The following is a 16,816-nucleotide window of genomic DNA, read 5'->3' as shown; positions in this document are numbered from 1 at the left end:
GCGCAAGGCGATAGGGGGTAAGCGCATTTTTTGGCCTTGGCAAGGCGATTTTGATTAGGCGCACTTGAGGTGCCTGAGCGCATAAGGCGCTCGAGGCGCACATGAAGCAAAATTCTGCCAATTTTTTTCAAGAATTTATATAGTGCGCCTCACTTCAATGGTGCGCAATATCCCTTATCGCCTTAGCGCGCCTTGAGCTTTTTTATACATTGGTGTGAACCCTTTCGGGACTGATTTCCATAAATGAGCTTCTAAATGGTGGTGTCCTTTTCTATAAAAGAGAGTATGAATTTCCATTGAACTCCGCAACAAGTGACCAGAGTAGCACACTCAATTGCTGTCCCATGGTGCTTGGACACAACATCCGCCACCCTATTAGTAGGGCCAGGTTTGTAGTGTATGTCAAATGTATACCCCAATAGCTTGCTTACCCATTTTTGGTATGTCTGACCCACTTCCTTCTGCTCTATGAGGTTGCGTTGATCAGTCCTTACAATGAACTGTCTACGTAGCAGGTAGACAATAGCCATAAGTTCTTTTTCATATATTGGCTTAGACCAAGCTCTAAAGCCTAAGACCTTGCTAAAATACACCACTGGGTGGTTCTTTTGCAGCAGGACAGCCCCTAAACCATGCCCCGAAGCATCGGTTTCCACTATAAAAGGTAGTGTGAAGTCGGGAGTTGCCAAGATTGAGTGCTTCAAACGCAGAAATAGCCTCATCAGACCACCCAAAACAATCTTTGTGCAATTGAGAGTCAAGGGTTGAGCAACCAGAATAAATTTACGGTAGTAGCCTGTGTAGCTCTTTGATGGTGGTCGGTAGGGGCCACTCCACCATAGCTTGCACCTTCGAAGCATCAACTTCAACACCCGCTTTTGAGATGACATGCCCCAAATAAGCCACCCTTGACTTGCCCACCTCACTTTTTAAAATTGGCATAAAGTTGATGAGCTACTAATGAGCTACCAGTGTTTCCAGCACTTGTTTGAGATGGCCTTGGTGAGACTTTTCACAACGACTATACACTGGAATGTCGTCAAAGAAAACTAATACGAACTTGCGCAAGAAGGGCGGGAAAACTTCATTCATTAATGACTGAAAAGTTGCAGGAGCATTCGTCAATGATGCACGGATACTGGCAATCTTCAGCCGTCTCCCGTACCGGGGACGGGTACGGCCCGAATACGTCCCCATGGCGTACCCTTGAAAAGTGGTATGCGGAGATATTTTGTACGTTTCGGGGACGGATTTGCTTCTTTTTTGACGCCCCCAGCCATTTAAAACTAAAAAACCCCTAATCTACTTTCTGATTTCAATTTCTCAAGAACCCTAAAAATTGGAGAAGCCACCTACAATGTGCGACCCACGATTCCTTGGAGGCTTCTCTGCCGACCACCTACGACGGACACCCATAGCCGGAAATCGGCGACTGGAGACCAGCAGCAAACCTTAAAGAGTTCTTCAGTTCTGAGCCTCTCTCTCTTCCTCTTTTCTTCAATTAAATTGATTGAGGTTTAGATATTTATAAGTTTTGTTTTTTTCTTTTTTTTTTTTTTTTAATTTTTTTTTTAATTTTTTTTTTAATTTTTTTTATAGTATAAACTATAAACTATAAAGTACTTTGTATTATTGTATTAATAAGGGTTTTTTTTTTAATTTATTTTTTTTACTGTAGCTATAGCCTTTAGCTTGTAGTCAGTAGGAGGTTTTTTTTTTTTTTTTTTTTTTTTTTTTTTTTTTTTTTTTTTTTTACCTATATTTCTTTTAACTTGTAGTGTATGGAGTAATTTAAAAAAAAAACATTTTATGGTTTTATATTTTGGTGATTTTTTTTTTGCCGTACCCGTTTTTTGGAATTTTGATTTTGCCGTATCCTGTCTCCGTACCCGTATTTGTACCCGTATCCGTTTCCGTGCAACCTAGGCATTCGTGAGGCCGAAGGGCATTACCAAGAACTCGTAATGCGCCTTGTTGGTGCAGAAAGCTGTCTTCTGCACTTTTAAATCCAGTTTTGTAAAAATTGTAGACCCACATAATTCATCCAACAACTCATCAATCATAGGCATAGGGAATTTATCAGGACGGTGTCTTTATTTAATGCCCTATAATCTACACAAAAACGCCAACTACCATATTTCTTTTTAACTAGTAGAACAAGACTAGAATAGGCACTAGTAGAGGGTAGTATGATACCTGCCGCAAAATATCAGTTACCAGCTTCTCGATCTCATCTTTCCGGGGTAGCGATAGGGTCGCACATTGATGGGATCTGCACCATTTTTCAAAACAATGGAGAGTTCAATCTGCCTCCTCGGAGGTAAACCATCAAGCATGTTAAAAACTTGTTAAAACTCCTGAATTAAGGCCCGAAATGCTTTGGGAACTTCCTGATTTTTTCCTCCATCACCCTCTCCTCTGATTGAATTCAAGTTAGAATCCTTGGCCTTCTTTCTTTAATGACTTAAACATGGCCTTTAGTGAGATGCCAGATGAAACTTTCTGCCTGAGGACCGCCCTTTAGAGGGTCTGGGTTTTACAATTGGAAGTGGTCGTGCCCAATTTCTCAAGCCACTGTATTCGCAAAATCAAGTCAGAATTTCCCAGTGGAAGAACCAAGAAATCCTCGACTATGGTAACTCACTAAACATCCAGCACGACTCCTCTACAAACGCCACTTCCTTGCACCGCCTCCTCCCGTGCCCAATGTTACCCCAAAGCTCATCGCCTCCGTCACCGGAATTTGGAGCTGTTGCGCGGCTATTGTTGAAAAGAAATTGTGCGTTGCTTCCGGATCAATCATAATTACCATGTCCTTGCCCTCGATCGAACCCAGCAATCTCATTGTCTTAGGGCTGGTCAAACCCACAACAGAACTTAGGAAAACATCGGGTGTAGGCTCAAGAGTGATTGCAGGTGGTGTTGGTTCGCGGAGAGTTTCGACCGTCGATAACTCACCGGAACTATCCCACTCTTCGTCATCCACCGTTGTTCGAGGTTCCACTTTTCGTCACATCGGAAACAAGGGCCTTGTTCCCGTTTTTGCTAAAGCTCTTTCTCCGATAACCGCCTTATTTCGCCGGTGGATTTGTGGTTGAAGGGGTGGTATGATTTGAGTAGAGATGGTTGGTGCGGGTGTGGTGGGTTGGTTTTGTGTTTAGGGTCGTAAGGGTCTGAGGTGTGGAATGTGAGTGAGGTCGGAGGTTTGGAGATGGAATTCGCCAACTAGGTAAGCTTTCAATGGGTTTGGGCCGTGGGCTAAGCCTCAACTTCTCCTCACGCAATGCCAGCTCCATGGCTCGATCCAGAATAACCGGGTCCAGATTCCGAACCTCGACCCAAATTTCTTCTTGTAGCCCCTTATTAAGCTGTCCTTTTGTGATTTCCTCGGGAGCATCTTCAATTGGAGCTAAGAGCTCGATGAATCAGCTTTGATACTCCGCCACCGACCAAGTCTGCTGGTGGCTGCTCATGCAAAGTGCTCGTCGCGGTGGTCTGAAACGGTGAAGGAGGTTCTTCATCGTTTCCCAGGTTTGCAAGGGTGCCGCCTGTGCTCCCATTGATACCATAACGAAGCATCACCCTCAAGTGCCACTACCGCTGCCTCAAGCTTGTCCTCATCAGTAAGCCGATAAAATTGGAAAAAACGCTCCGCATGAGGATCCACCTATCAAGGTTGGTTCCATCGAAGAGCAGCAAGTCAAGCTTGCGAAGCTTCCAATTCGACTAACCACCTTGAAAACCACTATCACTGTAATCTAATTGATGTTACGAGGCGAACGAATTATCTCACTGAGGTTGTGGTTCGTTAACCAGAGAAGAGGGAAGTTCAGAACGGTGACAAGCAGCGATTTGGGATTTAAAGTCTGTCTTGGACGCTGCCATTGCCGTGGTGATCTCCTGAGCCAGCAAATCCGGCGATACCGAGCAATGCGCGACGGCAGTCCAGCGATCTCTTGCTCCAGCAATTCCAGACACTGACCATGATTCAGGCGGGCCATCTTCTGTCTCACGTCATTGCTCTGATATCAATTTGCTAGAGATTAGTTTAGAAAAACAGAGTAATTCAAGCAGAGCAATAGAAAATTAGCCAAACCAAAGATAGATTGTATTGCAAGTCAGAGTAACCATAATAAAACTCCCTTATTTCGAGAGGAAAGGATGCTCTCCAAGGAATATTTTTTACAATAATTTTCTAGATGATTTCCCCCCCATTACAATTCTCTCCTTAAATACCCAAAACTAACTACCAGCTGTGATAACAATCTCAGCACACAAAACAAGGACTAACAAACTTATTTCCTAGATTACCAAATTACCCCTCCCTGTAACTAACTTCCAGCTCACTGTCCAGCTCCAATTTCCATATCTGCCTTCTGTTTGGGCCTTCTCCGAGCATATGTGAAATGCACTACGGGCTTCATAAATTCTAGGAATAGAGGCCAAATGATCCCATGCCCTTCCCCACTCTCTAATCTAATTTCCACCCAAAAAAAAAAAGGTTTATAAAGACTTGGTATTAATAATCCCATTCCCAACCCATAATCCCACATACCAAATGCCCCGTAAGGGGATTCTTAGATATATACCTAGGTTCAGGGCATAGCGAGGAGCCATTTGAGATGCTAAGGAACCCAAGTTGCAGACCTGACCTGGGGGTACAGAGGCATGCAACTTAAGTCAAAATTTAACGCTTCTTGGATCAGGCTTATTGACTAAAACAAAAGCAGCAAAAATTATGGGAAACATACAGAAAGAAAAGGGTACATGGCTCTTAAAACTGAAAGTTCGCTGTTTCGTTGGCTGTTTTTTTTAAGAATGGCAGAAATAGTATAATTTCCTATTTATAACTACCGATGGCTTAGTATAGCTCAGAGCAACTGTTTAATACATATACATCACTTTCTTCAACCCCACCCCGCCACAACACACACACACTGCAAAAGATAAATAAATTATATCTTCACAATTTGATATGTAGTGGTAGAATGTGTTTTGGTTAAAGAATATAGTCCCTAAATTATATCTAAGCAAAACTTGGGGGTCTTCTTTCAATTAACCACTCAACCTGGAATTCATTAGAATTTATCATCGTGTAACTGTTACACTCTCCATCCTCAATATAAAACTGTTCCATTTTATTTTAGCTATAAAAAGCTTGGCCAGTATATCATGGCTTTATACATTGGAAGTCTATGATGTAATGATTGCTTTGAAGGCTATGTGAGTATATATGGAAGCAAGGATGAGAATTGACAAAGAATGCAAGTGCTTGGTATTTCTGTTGACGGATCAACTTTAGACAGCCATATCTGCATTCAAGGCTTGAAGATGAAATTTGGGTCCAAGAGCTTTCCGTCATAAAATCATAAGCCCATATCCAACTTTACATGAGTGAGATGTAGCTATTTGAAGTTAATTGTTGAAATTGTTAATCAACTGTGAAAAGTTCAACTTTGTAAAATTTCAACTCCTGAGTGCAAAAATGTGGATGCTCATGCAGATGGTAGAAGAACCTGAAAATCTACATCTCTTATGTTTTGAATTAAAAGGTCATAGCCATTATTTTGTAATCTAAAAGCCCATATTAGACATTTCGTAAATTATTCTACACTCTAGAGTAGAAGTAATTGCCTTATAAATGGGAAAGAATCAACTTGTGATGATTGTTTCGTGAATGTAATGTTTTAATGTTGCTAAATGCATCTTTCCTGCTCAAAGTTATGCATATATTTATGCCATGTGATGTGTGCAGTTTATATTGTGATAATGGTTACCTATTTCACTTTCTTTTCTTGTGGTGTTTCATTCCATTATTCAGTTGCCAATGTGTCATATCCTGTCTTATTATTTTATTTTATTTTCTTATAATTCAGTATGGACCGGTTCCAATGATGTACCCTCAGCGGCCTGGCCAGATTGAATGTGATGTAAGTATTAAACAAACTCATATATCTCTTGTTACGTTTGCCTTTTGGCCTATCTGTGAGGAGTGATAAAATCTATCTCAGAGCCTTCATCACTTGATTTTTTCTTCTACCCTAGGGTTGTCAATTTGCTAAATTATTTCTTAAATCTGTTATTCCTGATGCTATCTGTTATTTTGGTGTACAATCTTCTGGTTGGGCCTATTTTGGGGTTGTTCTGTTTCTTTTTAAGGACTACTATATATAAGCTCCCTAGGTTTTAACCGAGCCTATTATGTAATTTGATTTCTTCCTTGAGATCAATAAACATCCTCTCGCTTGTACCTGAACGTTGTAGCTAGCTCATTATTTAGTGAACCTTGTATATCCATGTGTTCTTATATGTTCGTCGTTAATCTTTCTTGCACTTGCTACAACACAATCTATAGAAGGATCCTTTACATCAATTTTGTTTAGACTGCATTGAAACTTGTTAAATTCCTTTTGTGGTCATCACTAGAGCTTTTTCTTTTTGCTAATGGCGGTGCTAATCTGCCCTCCACCCTTTTCAATTTTCATCTTACTATACGTACTATGTTTAATGTAAATTTCCACTTTGGTTATAATAATTTCACTTTGGTGCTCTATGGATAAATAACTCCACTTTGGTGCCCCAAGCTTGTAAACGATGTCTCACTATGGTTTTGGTTTGATAATTTTAAATTTCTAATTTGATGCCCTGGGGTTTTTATTCACTTTGATACCCTGAAATATTCATTAATGCTCACTTTAGTAACCAATAAATTTCTTTAGTCTTATTTTATTACAAAGGAAAAAAATATTAATCAAATTAAGAAAAACATTAAAAAAAAAAAAAAAAATTAATTTTTTAATTTTTTTTTTGGTTCTTTTTCAACTCTGGTGCCTTATAACTTGTATTATTGTTGAAGTTTTAACATATGAATAACCCCGTTAGTTATATTCTATAGAAAAGGGGGCTACCTCTTGTAGCCTATCGATGAAGATAAATTTCTCAAAAAATATATTTTATTTCTATTATTAAACCATTTGGATTTTCAAACTGTTCACACTACATTGTTTGACCATATTTTGTGATTTATCCGTAAAGAAAAAAATAGTCATGTAAGATATCAACTTTTTATATATATTTTTTTATTATTAAAGTGTAATTAAAGATATTGATCGTAAAAGCAATACCAATATATTGACAAGTGTGAAATCGCAAATGGTGCAGTAAAAAAAAAAAAAAAAAACCGAAGTTTTTTTTTTTTTAATTTTCTTAACCAAGAATTATTCTCTATTTGAAAAACTTCACATGCTTTTAATTCTTTTCTAAGTAAATAAAATTATGTTTTGTTTATATTATTATTTTACTCAAATTTTAATAGAGAATTAATATTACTAGTTCCTTACAACAAAATCTCTCTTTCTCTTGTCTATTACATAAGTGGATGTAATACTAAACAAAAAAAAAAAAAAAAAAAAAAAAAAAAAAAAAAAAAAAAAAAAAAACAAAAGATGTTTTGCTCATGGCTATTACATTGAGTGGGTGCAATTTAACTTTTAAAAAGGATGAACTAGTTATATAATTGGAAAAAATAAAATAAATAAATAATCCCACCTATTGATTTTTCAAAAAATCCCACCTTTGCTCCCAATCTTCATTTAACAAACCATTAGGTGTTGGTGACCAATTTTCTTAGGTTTTTTCCACGTGTTAGCGTTTAATAGGTCTATTATTTAATTTATAATTAAAAAACAAAAATAATTAAACGAAAAAAAAATATTTAAAGCCCCTAGCCCCGCCTGTTTATGGCCTAGACAACCACCCTTGCTCCGCCGGCCGGATCTAAACAACCCACCACCTTCCCCTCCCCATCCCCAACCCAACCCCCAAAACCCTAGCAGCCACACCAAAACCCCAATAGACCCCCCCCCCCTCCCCAAAATCGCCACAAACCACTCCCAAAACACCCAACCATAGTTTCCGAGGTGGCTAGGGCAATTTTTTAGGGTGGTGGTTGGTATTTTCAGGGTAGGTGGGATTTTCAGCTTGCTTGAACTAATTTTTGGGATGGCTAGGAGATTATCGGGGGTGTTTGTTGTGTTTTCGAGGGTGGATGATTGGGTTTCTGGGTGGGTGGGGTTTTCGGTTTGCTTGAACCCAGGGTTTTAAAATGCGGCCACATCGTTACGTATCGGCCGTTTTGGAACGGATTTGAATTTTATCGAACCGAATTTTCCGATTCAGCACGTTGCATTTCGAAGCTCCGCAATTTTGGCCGTTACGGCCGTTATGAATTGAAAATCGGCCGCATCAAGCGTTCCCGATGGAGAATCCAAGGAAAAAGATCCCAAAGTCTAAGTTTTCCTGCGAGGGATCTGTTTTTCCATGAAAGTCGATGAAAACTATCACATCTTTTTTGTCTTTTAAATAAAAATTGGGTAGTGGAATGAATAGTGACAGCTATATGTTACCTCTTTATATTTTTTTGACTTCTCACCTGACCCCACCAGCCATCACTCTTCCTCTTCCTCTTGCTCTTCCCTCTTTTATTTTTTCCTTCTCACCCACGTGACTTCCTTTTCTAATTACTACTGTACTCTTTTATACTTTTTTTAATTACATTTATATGACGTAGTAAGTTTACTACGTATATTGTATACTTGTACACCGCACTATTGTAGTACTGTACAAGATAAAAAGGGGATATATATTGAAAAATAAGATTTTCAAAAATTATGAGAAACTTTATTATAAAACTTATAAAAACTAACATAAAATAAATTAGGGTGACAACCGCGACGCGTTCCGCGATCAACGCATCAATTCCGTTACCGAATTACCGCGACCTTTCCGTGATCGCGACCGAAACCACATTTTCGAACCATGCTTGAACCATCATTCAGGGTGGCTAGGGGATTTTCAGGGATGTTTGTGGTGATTTGGGGGTGGCTAGTGGGGTTTCTGGGATGGGGTGGGGATGTGGGTTGTTAGGGTGTTCAAGGGTATTATCTCTGGGGGTGTGGTGGCAGTTCAGGTGCAAGGGGTTTTGGGGTTGCACCGTGGCAGCAAGGTGAGAGGAGAGTGATATATAGAGAAAAAAATGGTAACCAGTCAAATGGATCATTAGAAGAAGATTGAGGGCAAAGGTAAGGATTGTTTTGGGAAAATCAATAGGTGGGATTGTTTTAGGAAGACCAGTGAAAGTTGGGATTATTTATTTCCATTTTTCCTATAAAATTTCCCCTATTTAAAACCAAGTAACATTATAATATCTAGAAACTTTTATTGTAATGAAAATCAAAATACTTTTACTTTTATCTATCATGTTTCTTTGGTAATTTTTACTGAAGGTTTATATTTGGTTTGGTTTAGGGTCTAATGATTTGTGGTTTGCAGCAGCTTCTGATTATGTTCCCTATTTTTTTCCCCTCTTCTATGCAGTTCTATATGAAAACTGGAGAATGTAAATTTGGAGAAAAGTGCAGGTTCCATCATCCTATAGACAGATCTGCACCCACAAGAAACCAGACCCTGGAACAAAATGTTAAATTTACCCTCGCGGGTCTTCCGAGGAGAGAGGTATGCCTATGTATCTAATTATTGTTGAAAGGGAAACATCTTCACTGTGCCATGTTTTAGGCTTAAATTGTTGGTGTACAATATGTTGCCAAGTTTCTGTTTTGCACATTTTTATTTTCAGAGGCATTGAATATTAATAACTTGTCAATTTCTTTTGTTGTTTTGGCTTCTGGCATCAAATATTTTGTTGGATTGAAGTATTATTTGAAACGATTTCTGGACTCTTTACGTCTTTAGTCTTTGAATCCAATCTCCTTCATTCGCTTATTGGCCTTAGTGCCTTACAGCAGGCCTAAGAGCAAGGTTTGGAACCCCAATCCCCCCCTTTGAAGGGAGAGGGGTGAACCTTCTGTCTGATTCAATCACATCTATTGCTGCTTTTGAACCTTCATTTTTAGAAACTCCTGAACGAGAAAGCGGTATGTATGGTTGGCGTATGCCTGGAAAGTAGTCCTGAATGATATCATCTACTGCACCTAGTTATGTTTTCATTTGTGCTCCATATGCAGATCTAAAGCTTCTTTTAAAAAACAAAAAAGAAACAAATCTCTCTTTCGGAAAATGTTTGTTGATTATCTTCCGAACTGAATTATTGGTTCAAATGTTTGCTAGCTGCTAAAGTATGTTGTAGTTTTCTTTAGCTGTCTTCATTTCTGTAGAGCTTGTTCATAACATAATTAAATAAGTTGGTAATGAACTCATATGAACAAGTGTACCTCATTTGTGTTCATTAAAGGAGCTTCAAACTTGTTCAAGCTTGGCAATACTCCCTTAGTCCCCTAGATAGTAATCTTAAGAATTTTATTTAACTAGAGTGTATCTATGCTAATGCATGAAATATACATAATTTAATGTATGTTAAAAACAAATAGTAGAAGTGGAAAATATATATATATATTTTTTTTTTCTTATTACCATCATTACTACTACTAAATTATTTTTATTTTTTTGTTGATTGAGTCTCTAGAGACTTTGAATGTAATGGTTGAGCACTTTAGGGGGGAAACTAGCTTACAATCATTATGTCTATACTGCACCATCTTTAGTAGCAAAATTGACACAGAAAAAAATATTGTCTAATGTACAGAAGCTAGACATGGACATATAAAGACTGCTTGTGGTCGAATGTTGATTAATCTTGCCATCTTCTTGTAGTATGACTTGATATAAACACTTTGTATCTGCTTTCGTTGCTAAGTCCACAAATTTGGATCCATTGTTTACAGGGTGTTGAACATTGCCCCTTTTATATGAAAACTGGCACATGTAGCTATGGGGCTAATTGCAAGTTTGACCACCCGCCTCCAGGAGAGGTCATGGCCGTGGCAGGACAGGAAACTTCCACAAAAGCTGAAGAGGAAGAAACCGAGGATGGAGAGAATGTCGCAACAGCTGAATAATAGCGGCAGACTGTTAAGATTGTTGTATAAGTTCAGAAAAGCTGTTTATGATTCCTGTTGATTTGTAGTTATGTGATTATGTTTTCGTCATGTTAATTGTCTAATCTATGCATACTTTTTACTGTTTGACAGCCATCAAATTTAAATCATTCAGGTGTTCAGTACTTCAGTGGTTGTGTAATCGCTTGATACTAGTGATATCTTATTCCCAAACTGCGCTTAATATTTCTTTTGCTTGCGCATGTGTATTGTTAACAGGCCTGATTATTGGGCAAGTCGGGGCTGGTTGGTGTGGAACATGGGTTGGTAGCGTGCCAGTAGAAATATTATGCTGGTCAGGGTTGGGTACAAAGTAAAGCGGGTCATTAACAGACCTTTTCTATTTCACTTCAAAATCATAATAAAGTAAAGCAGGTTATTAACAGGCCAACCTTTAGTAATAACAATAGTAGGGGTATCTATTTGGTTTTCGGATTGGATTTAGGCAAAATCCAATCTGATCCGAATTATAATTCGGTTTTCAATTTTGTAATCTGATTCGATCCGAATTATTCTCCCAATTCAATCTGATTTAATCCGAATTAAAATTTGATTATTTGGATTTGAACTAAAAATTCGAATGAAAATACATTAATTTTAGCGTCTAGTATATATAAAATTCTATTAAATAATAACATTTGTTCAAGCCTTAATATTAGTACAAGTCTTGTAAATAGTCATGATTGAATTAAATTTAATTAATACTAAGATAATACAACTATAAGGCACACCATTACACCAATTTATGCACCAAATAGCATCAGCAAACTATAAGGAAGAACCATGCAGCACCAAATAGCATCAGCAAACTATAAGGAAGAACCGTGAAGCGCGTGATACGTATGTGTATAGGTGAATGCACCACACACACACACACACATATAGGACTGGGTTATAATGAGAACCAATTGTAAAATAGGAACTAGGAACCAATGAGGACCGTCAGATCTAGGAAAAGAGGCGCGCGATCTGACGGCTCATATTCGTTCAGACAAATTAAATGCAAAATTCATTTCAGCGCCTTCTCTCTCTCTCTCTCTCTCTCTCTTTCTTTCCGCATTTTTCTCTCGATTTCCACCATTTTCTCACTCTTCCACGCCATTTTCAACTGCAAAAACCTTCGAAAACCATCATAACCGTAAAAATCAACTGCTCAATTTTGCTATAAAGTAACAATTTCATGTTCAACTGTCTTCATTTTTCAATTTTGGAACAAAAAGTTTTCGAAAATTGACGAAAATAAGCTATTTTATCACAACTTCGAAGTTCATACTACTTTGTTTATTTTTGTTGCAATTTTTTACTTATATTTGTGTTTTTTGCTTGATTATGTTGAAATTGAAGTAGCAGAACTTGAATCGGAGAAATTCGAAGTTCAATTTTGGTGTCTTCATAATCATGTATTATCGCAAATTAGTTCATTTTTATTCAAAGTATGATTAATATACTTATCGTTTATGTGCAAAATTTGTTGTAATTTAGGTTAAAATCGACATGCATGAAAAAATTATTCAAATTTTTACTTATATTTGCATTTTTTTTTTGCTTAATTATGTTGGAATTGAAGTAGCTGAACTTGAATCGGAGTATTTGAAGTTTAATTTTAGTGTTTTCTTTTCGATTTCTTCATAATTAGATATTATCGCAAATTTGTTCATTATTGTTCAAATTATGATTAATTTTATTTAAGCTCATACTAATTTATAATAATTTTGTTTAATTTATGAGCAATTTTTTACTGCATTATTGTTGCTATAATACTTCTGTTCTACTTGAGTGTCAGAAATTTGCTAAGAGTAAATAAAAAATTATTAAAAGTAAGTAAAAATTAACTAAAAGTAAATTATAAGTAGTTGTTTGAGTTTATATAGTTTTGAGTGTATAATTTTTTAAAAGTAGTTAGAAATTTGTAAAAAGTAGATAGAAATGTGTTAAAAGTATACAGAAATTGAGTAAATGTGTATATAAAAAATGATGTTAATCTTTGCTCATTGCATTAACATATACATAATTCTTGATCATATTATATTTGTTTTGAATTGCTCACATATTAAAATGGCCAAAAGAACAAAGAAAAAAACAGATCTACCAAAGGATATTGCTTCACCAAAGAAGGCTGCTGCAAATGAAAAAGTTACTGCAGCTAAGAAAACTCCTGCACCCAAGAAATCTCCTGCAGCCAAAAAGAGTCCTACAGCCAAGAAAGTTCCTGCAAATACAAAGCAATCTCCAATTAAAGGTATATAATATAAAGTAAATGGAGACTGTTATAAAGTGAATAGAAACAGCTATGAAGTAAATCATTTATCTGTATAAATCTGTGTAACAAATATTGCATACTATTACATTTTTTAATATAAAAAGTCAATGGTTAGTGTAGTAAATAAAAAAGCTTATAAAGTAAATGAATATGTTTTAAAAGTTTATTAATATGTCTATACTTATAAACTGATTGCGTAAACTAAATGTAATAGGTACTAAGCTTCAAAGGATTTCAAAAAAGTAAATATTGATAAAGAGAAGAATTAAGGAACTAGAAGCATCAAAAGGTTCATAAAAGTTTATAAAATTAAATTCATATGTTAAGTATTACATCAATGTATTAATCTATTATAAAGTAAATAGAAACTGTTATAAAGTAAATAGAAACTGTTATAAAGTAATTAGAAACTGTTATAAAGTAAATGTTGAAGTAAATAGAGACTGTTATAAACTAAATATATAGATACTGTTATAAAGTAAATAGAAACTTTTATAAAGTAATTAGAAACTCTTCTAAAGTAAATCGAAACTTTTATAAAATAAATTGTTATATAGTGAGCTATTTACTGTTATATGTCTATGATGTTTATTGATAACTTTAATAAAGTAAATATAAATGTTATCAAAGTTGGTTAACATGTTTTAACAAATTATAGGAACAAAGAAAAGGGTAAAATCTAAATTGAAAAATAGCAATTATGAACCAGAAGTAGATTAGAATGAGAACTGAGATGGTTCATCAGAAGAAGACAAAAAAAAGGGGAAAAGGTCATTTAAAGAAGAAATTGAAGCTTATAAAGTAAATGAATATGTTTTAAAAGTTTTTTAATATGTCTATACTTATAAACTGATTGTGTAAACTAAATGTAATAGGTGCTAAGCTTCAAAGGATTTCAAAAAAGCAAATATTGATAAAGAGAAGAATTAAGGAACTAGAAGCATCAAAAGGTTCATAAAAGTTTATAAAATTAAATTCATATGTTATGTATTACAGCAATGTATTAATCTATTATAAAGTAAATAGAGACTTTTATAAAGTAAATAGAAACTGTTGTAAAGTAATTAGAAACTATTATAAAGTAAATATTGAAGTAAATAGAGACTGTTATAAAGTAAATATATAGATACTGTTAAAATAGAAACTGTTATAAAATAATTAGAAACTGTTATAAAGTAAATATTGAAGTAAATAGAGACTATTATAAAGTAAATATATAGATACTGTTATAAAGTAAATACAAACTGTTATAAAATAATTAGAAACTCTTCTAAAGTAAATAGAAACTTTTATAAAATAAATTGTTATATAGTGAGCTATTTATTGTTATATGTCTATGATGTTTATTGATATCTTTAATAAAGTAAATATAAATGTTATCAAAGTTCGTTAACATGTTTTAACAAATTATAGGAACAAAGAAAAGGGTAAAATTTGAATTGAAAGATAGCAATTATGAACCAGAAGAAGATCAGAATGAGAACTCTGATGGTTCATCAGAAGAAGACAGAAAAAAGGGAAAAGGTCATTTAAAGAAGAAATTGAAGCTTGACAATTCTGAACATGATGTACATGAAGTTATTGATATTAATGATGATAGTGATGGTAATCTAGAAATCAAGAAAACACACTGCAGACCCAATGCAGTTGTTGATTTGATAAAGGATTTTAGTGAGCAGCAAAAAAAAGATGTCATAAGTATTGGTTTTGGAGGGCTGCTTCAGCTAAAATTAACAAGAATTTCTACAAAAATTCTTCCATGGCTTTGTCACCATTTCAATGAAAGCAGCTGCATGTTCAAGATTGACATGTTGAAGGAATTTTCAGTTAGTTCTTTTGATGTTGAAGATATATTCTTGCTTCCACATGTAACTGAGAACAAGGTGAGTTTTTAGTTAAGGAAGAAACCTCTATCTAACTTGCTGATTCAAAAAGAATGAAAGAAGAAGCTAGGAATTCCAGAAGATGATGAGATAATTTTGAATAATTTGGAGACCAAATTAAAGACACTAAAGGAAGGAGGGGAGGATTTTAAAAGATTTTTTGTGATGTATGTTTGCAGTATATTCTTAGCCCCTGTTGCAAACAGAGTGATTGATTACAAGATAATCAATTATGCAGACAATGTGAAAGAAATACATAACCTAGATTGGTGTGGTTATGTGATGAATAATCTGTACAAATCAGTGAATAAGAATACTATAAAAGTAAATGAATATGTATTAAAAGTATAGATTAAAATGACAGTTAAAACATAAGATAATATATAAAGTAAAGGATGTTCTGATTAAAGTAGATAATATTGTTATTAAAGTTAAAGAATAGCTATTAAAAGTACACATTGTATTTCCTATAAATATATAATATAAAATATAAAGTAACAGATGTTTTAATTAAAGTAAATAATATGTTTATTAAAGTAATTATACTATAAATTTGTTTTACTCATATATTGCTTTACAAATGTTAAAGGTGGAGGAAATGTCAAACTTTCTGAAGAGAATTAATCATGAAAAAGCTGATGAAATTCTTGAATATGAGTTTGATGAAGTTAACTTCAAGTGGAAGACACCAAGATATACTCTTGATTGTGATGTTTTTGCAATGATCCATATGCTGTGTTTCTCTGGAGAGAGTTTTGATTCTGACCTTGATTTAGAAAATAAGAGAAAGGTGTATCGTGCAGAAATATGTGCTGCTCTTGCTTTGGCAGACATAAACACAAAAAGAAAACAACTTGAGAAAAAAAAAATTTCAAGGTTCAGGGTAGTTAGAAAACTAGAGAAGGAGAAAGGAGTGGAAGATATGATTTGTGTTTATGATTTCTTGAAGAAACACAAGGAAGTAATGCATAACATGAGTTTGCAATGTCACCAAGTGATTGACTACTTAGCAATTAATGACGGTGAAAACTTTCCAAACAAGAGGTATATTTTATACTTCCTGAAAAAAAAATAATCATATTGCATTATATATAAAATTGTTTGGCATAAGTTTAACTTTAACTTTAATTCTACATTACAGCGAAGTAGTAGGTTGGTTTATAGATTCAATTGAAATAGTAAGGCAAGATTGTAATGCTTTTCTCAATGAATGGAAAGTTTCAAGTAATGTGATCACTGCTTGGTCAAACCACCTGAATAACATTGAAATGGAAAGAGACAGGTCTGAAAATGACTTGGTCAGATAATTTTTTGGATTTGACTTCATGGTAAGTTTTTCAAATTAACTTTTATAATTTAAAATTCTACATTAAATAAATATTAGAAATAATAATTGGATTTTTTTTTGAAAGGATGCTTTAACAATGTGTTTGAATGCTCATGGAAAAAAGGGAGTAACAAGTCTGCAAAAGCTATGGATTGATTGGAACAGTTCACAATCATTGGACATGGATGCAGCTCAATGTGTAAGACAAAATTAATATTAAAGTAGAACAATATATGTTTAAAGTAATTAAAAACAAGTTTAAAGTAACTATATGTAAAACAAATCTATATGCAGGTATATTTGCCTTTGAGGTTTGAAGAGCATTATTTTCTTGCTGCGATAAACTTCAAAGATGAAACAATTGATCATGTAGACAACACTTTGTATGAGACAA

General features: G+C 34.9%; 1 protein-coding gene across 2 annotated transcripts in view; it reads left to right on the top strand.

Annotated features, from left to right (window-relative positions):
- The window catches only part of LOC110739396 (zinc finger CCCH domain-containing protein 37-like), a 43,433-nt gene extending 32,235 nt beyond the window's left edge, over positions 1-11,198 (top strand). The window contains exons 10-12 of one of the 2 annotated variants that reach the window (XM_021919856.1): positions 5,877-5,930; positions 9,376-9,513; positions 10,740-11,198. In XM_021919856.1, the coding sequence (XP_021775548.1) occupies positions 5,877-5,930; positions 9,376-9,513; positions 10,740-10,913 (366 nt within the window). In that variant the 3' untranslated portion in view covers positions 10,914-11,198. The remainder of the gene's footprint in view (positions 1-5,876; positions 5,931-9,375; positions 9,514-10,739) is intronic. The other variant, XM_021919857.1, reaches the window with a different exon arrangement.
- Positions 11,199-16,816: the final 5,618 nt, after the last annotated feature.

The sequence above is a fragment of the Chenopodium quinoa genome, unplaced genomic scaffold (genome assembly GCF_001683475.1).
Source record: "Chenopodium quinoa cultivar QQ74 unplaced genomic scaffold, ASM168347v1, whole genome shotgun sequence".
NCBI lineage: Eukaryota > Viridiplantae > Streptophyta > Magnoliopsida > Caryophyllales > Amaranthaceae > Chenopodium > Chenopodium quinoa.
The sequence above is the reverse complement of the archived record's forward strand: the minus strand, read 5'-3'. Positions and strand labels throughout refer to the sequence as shown.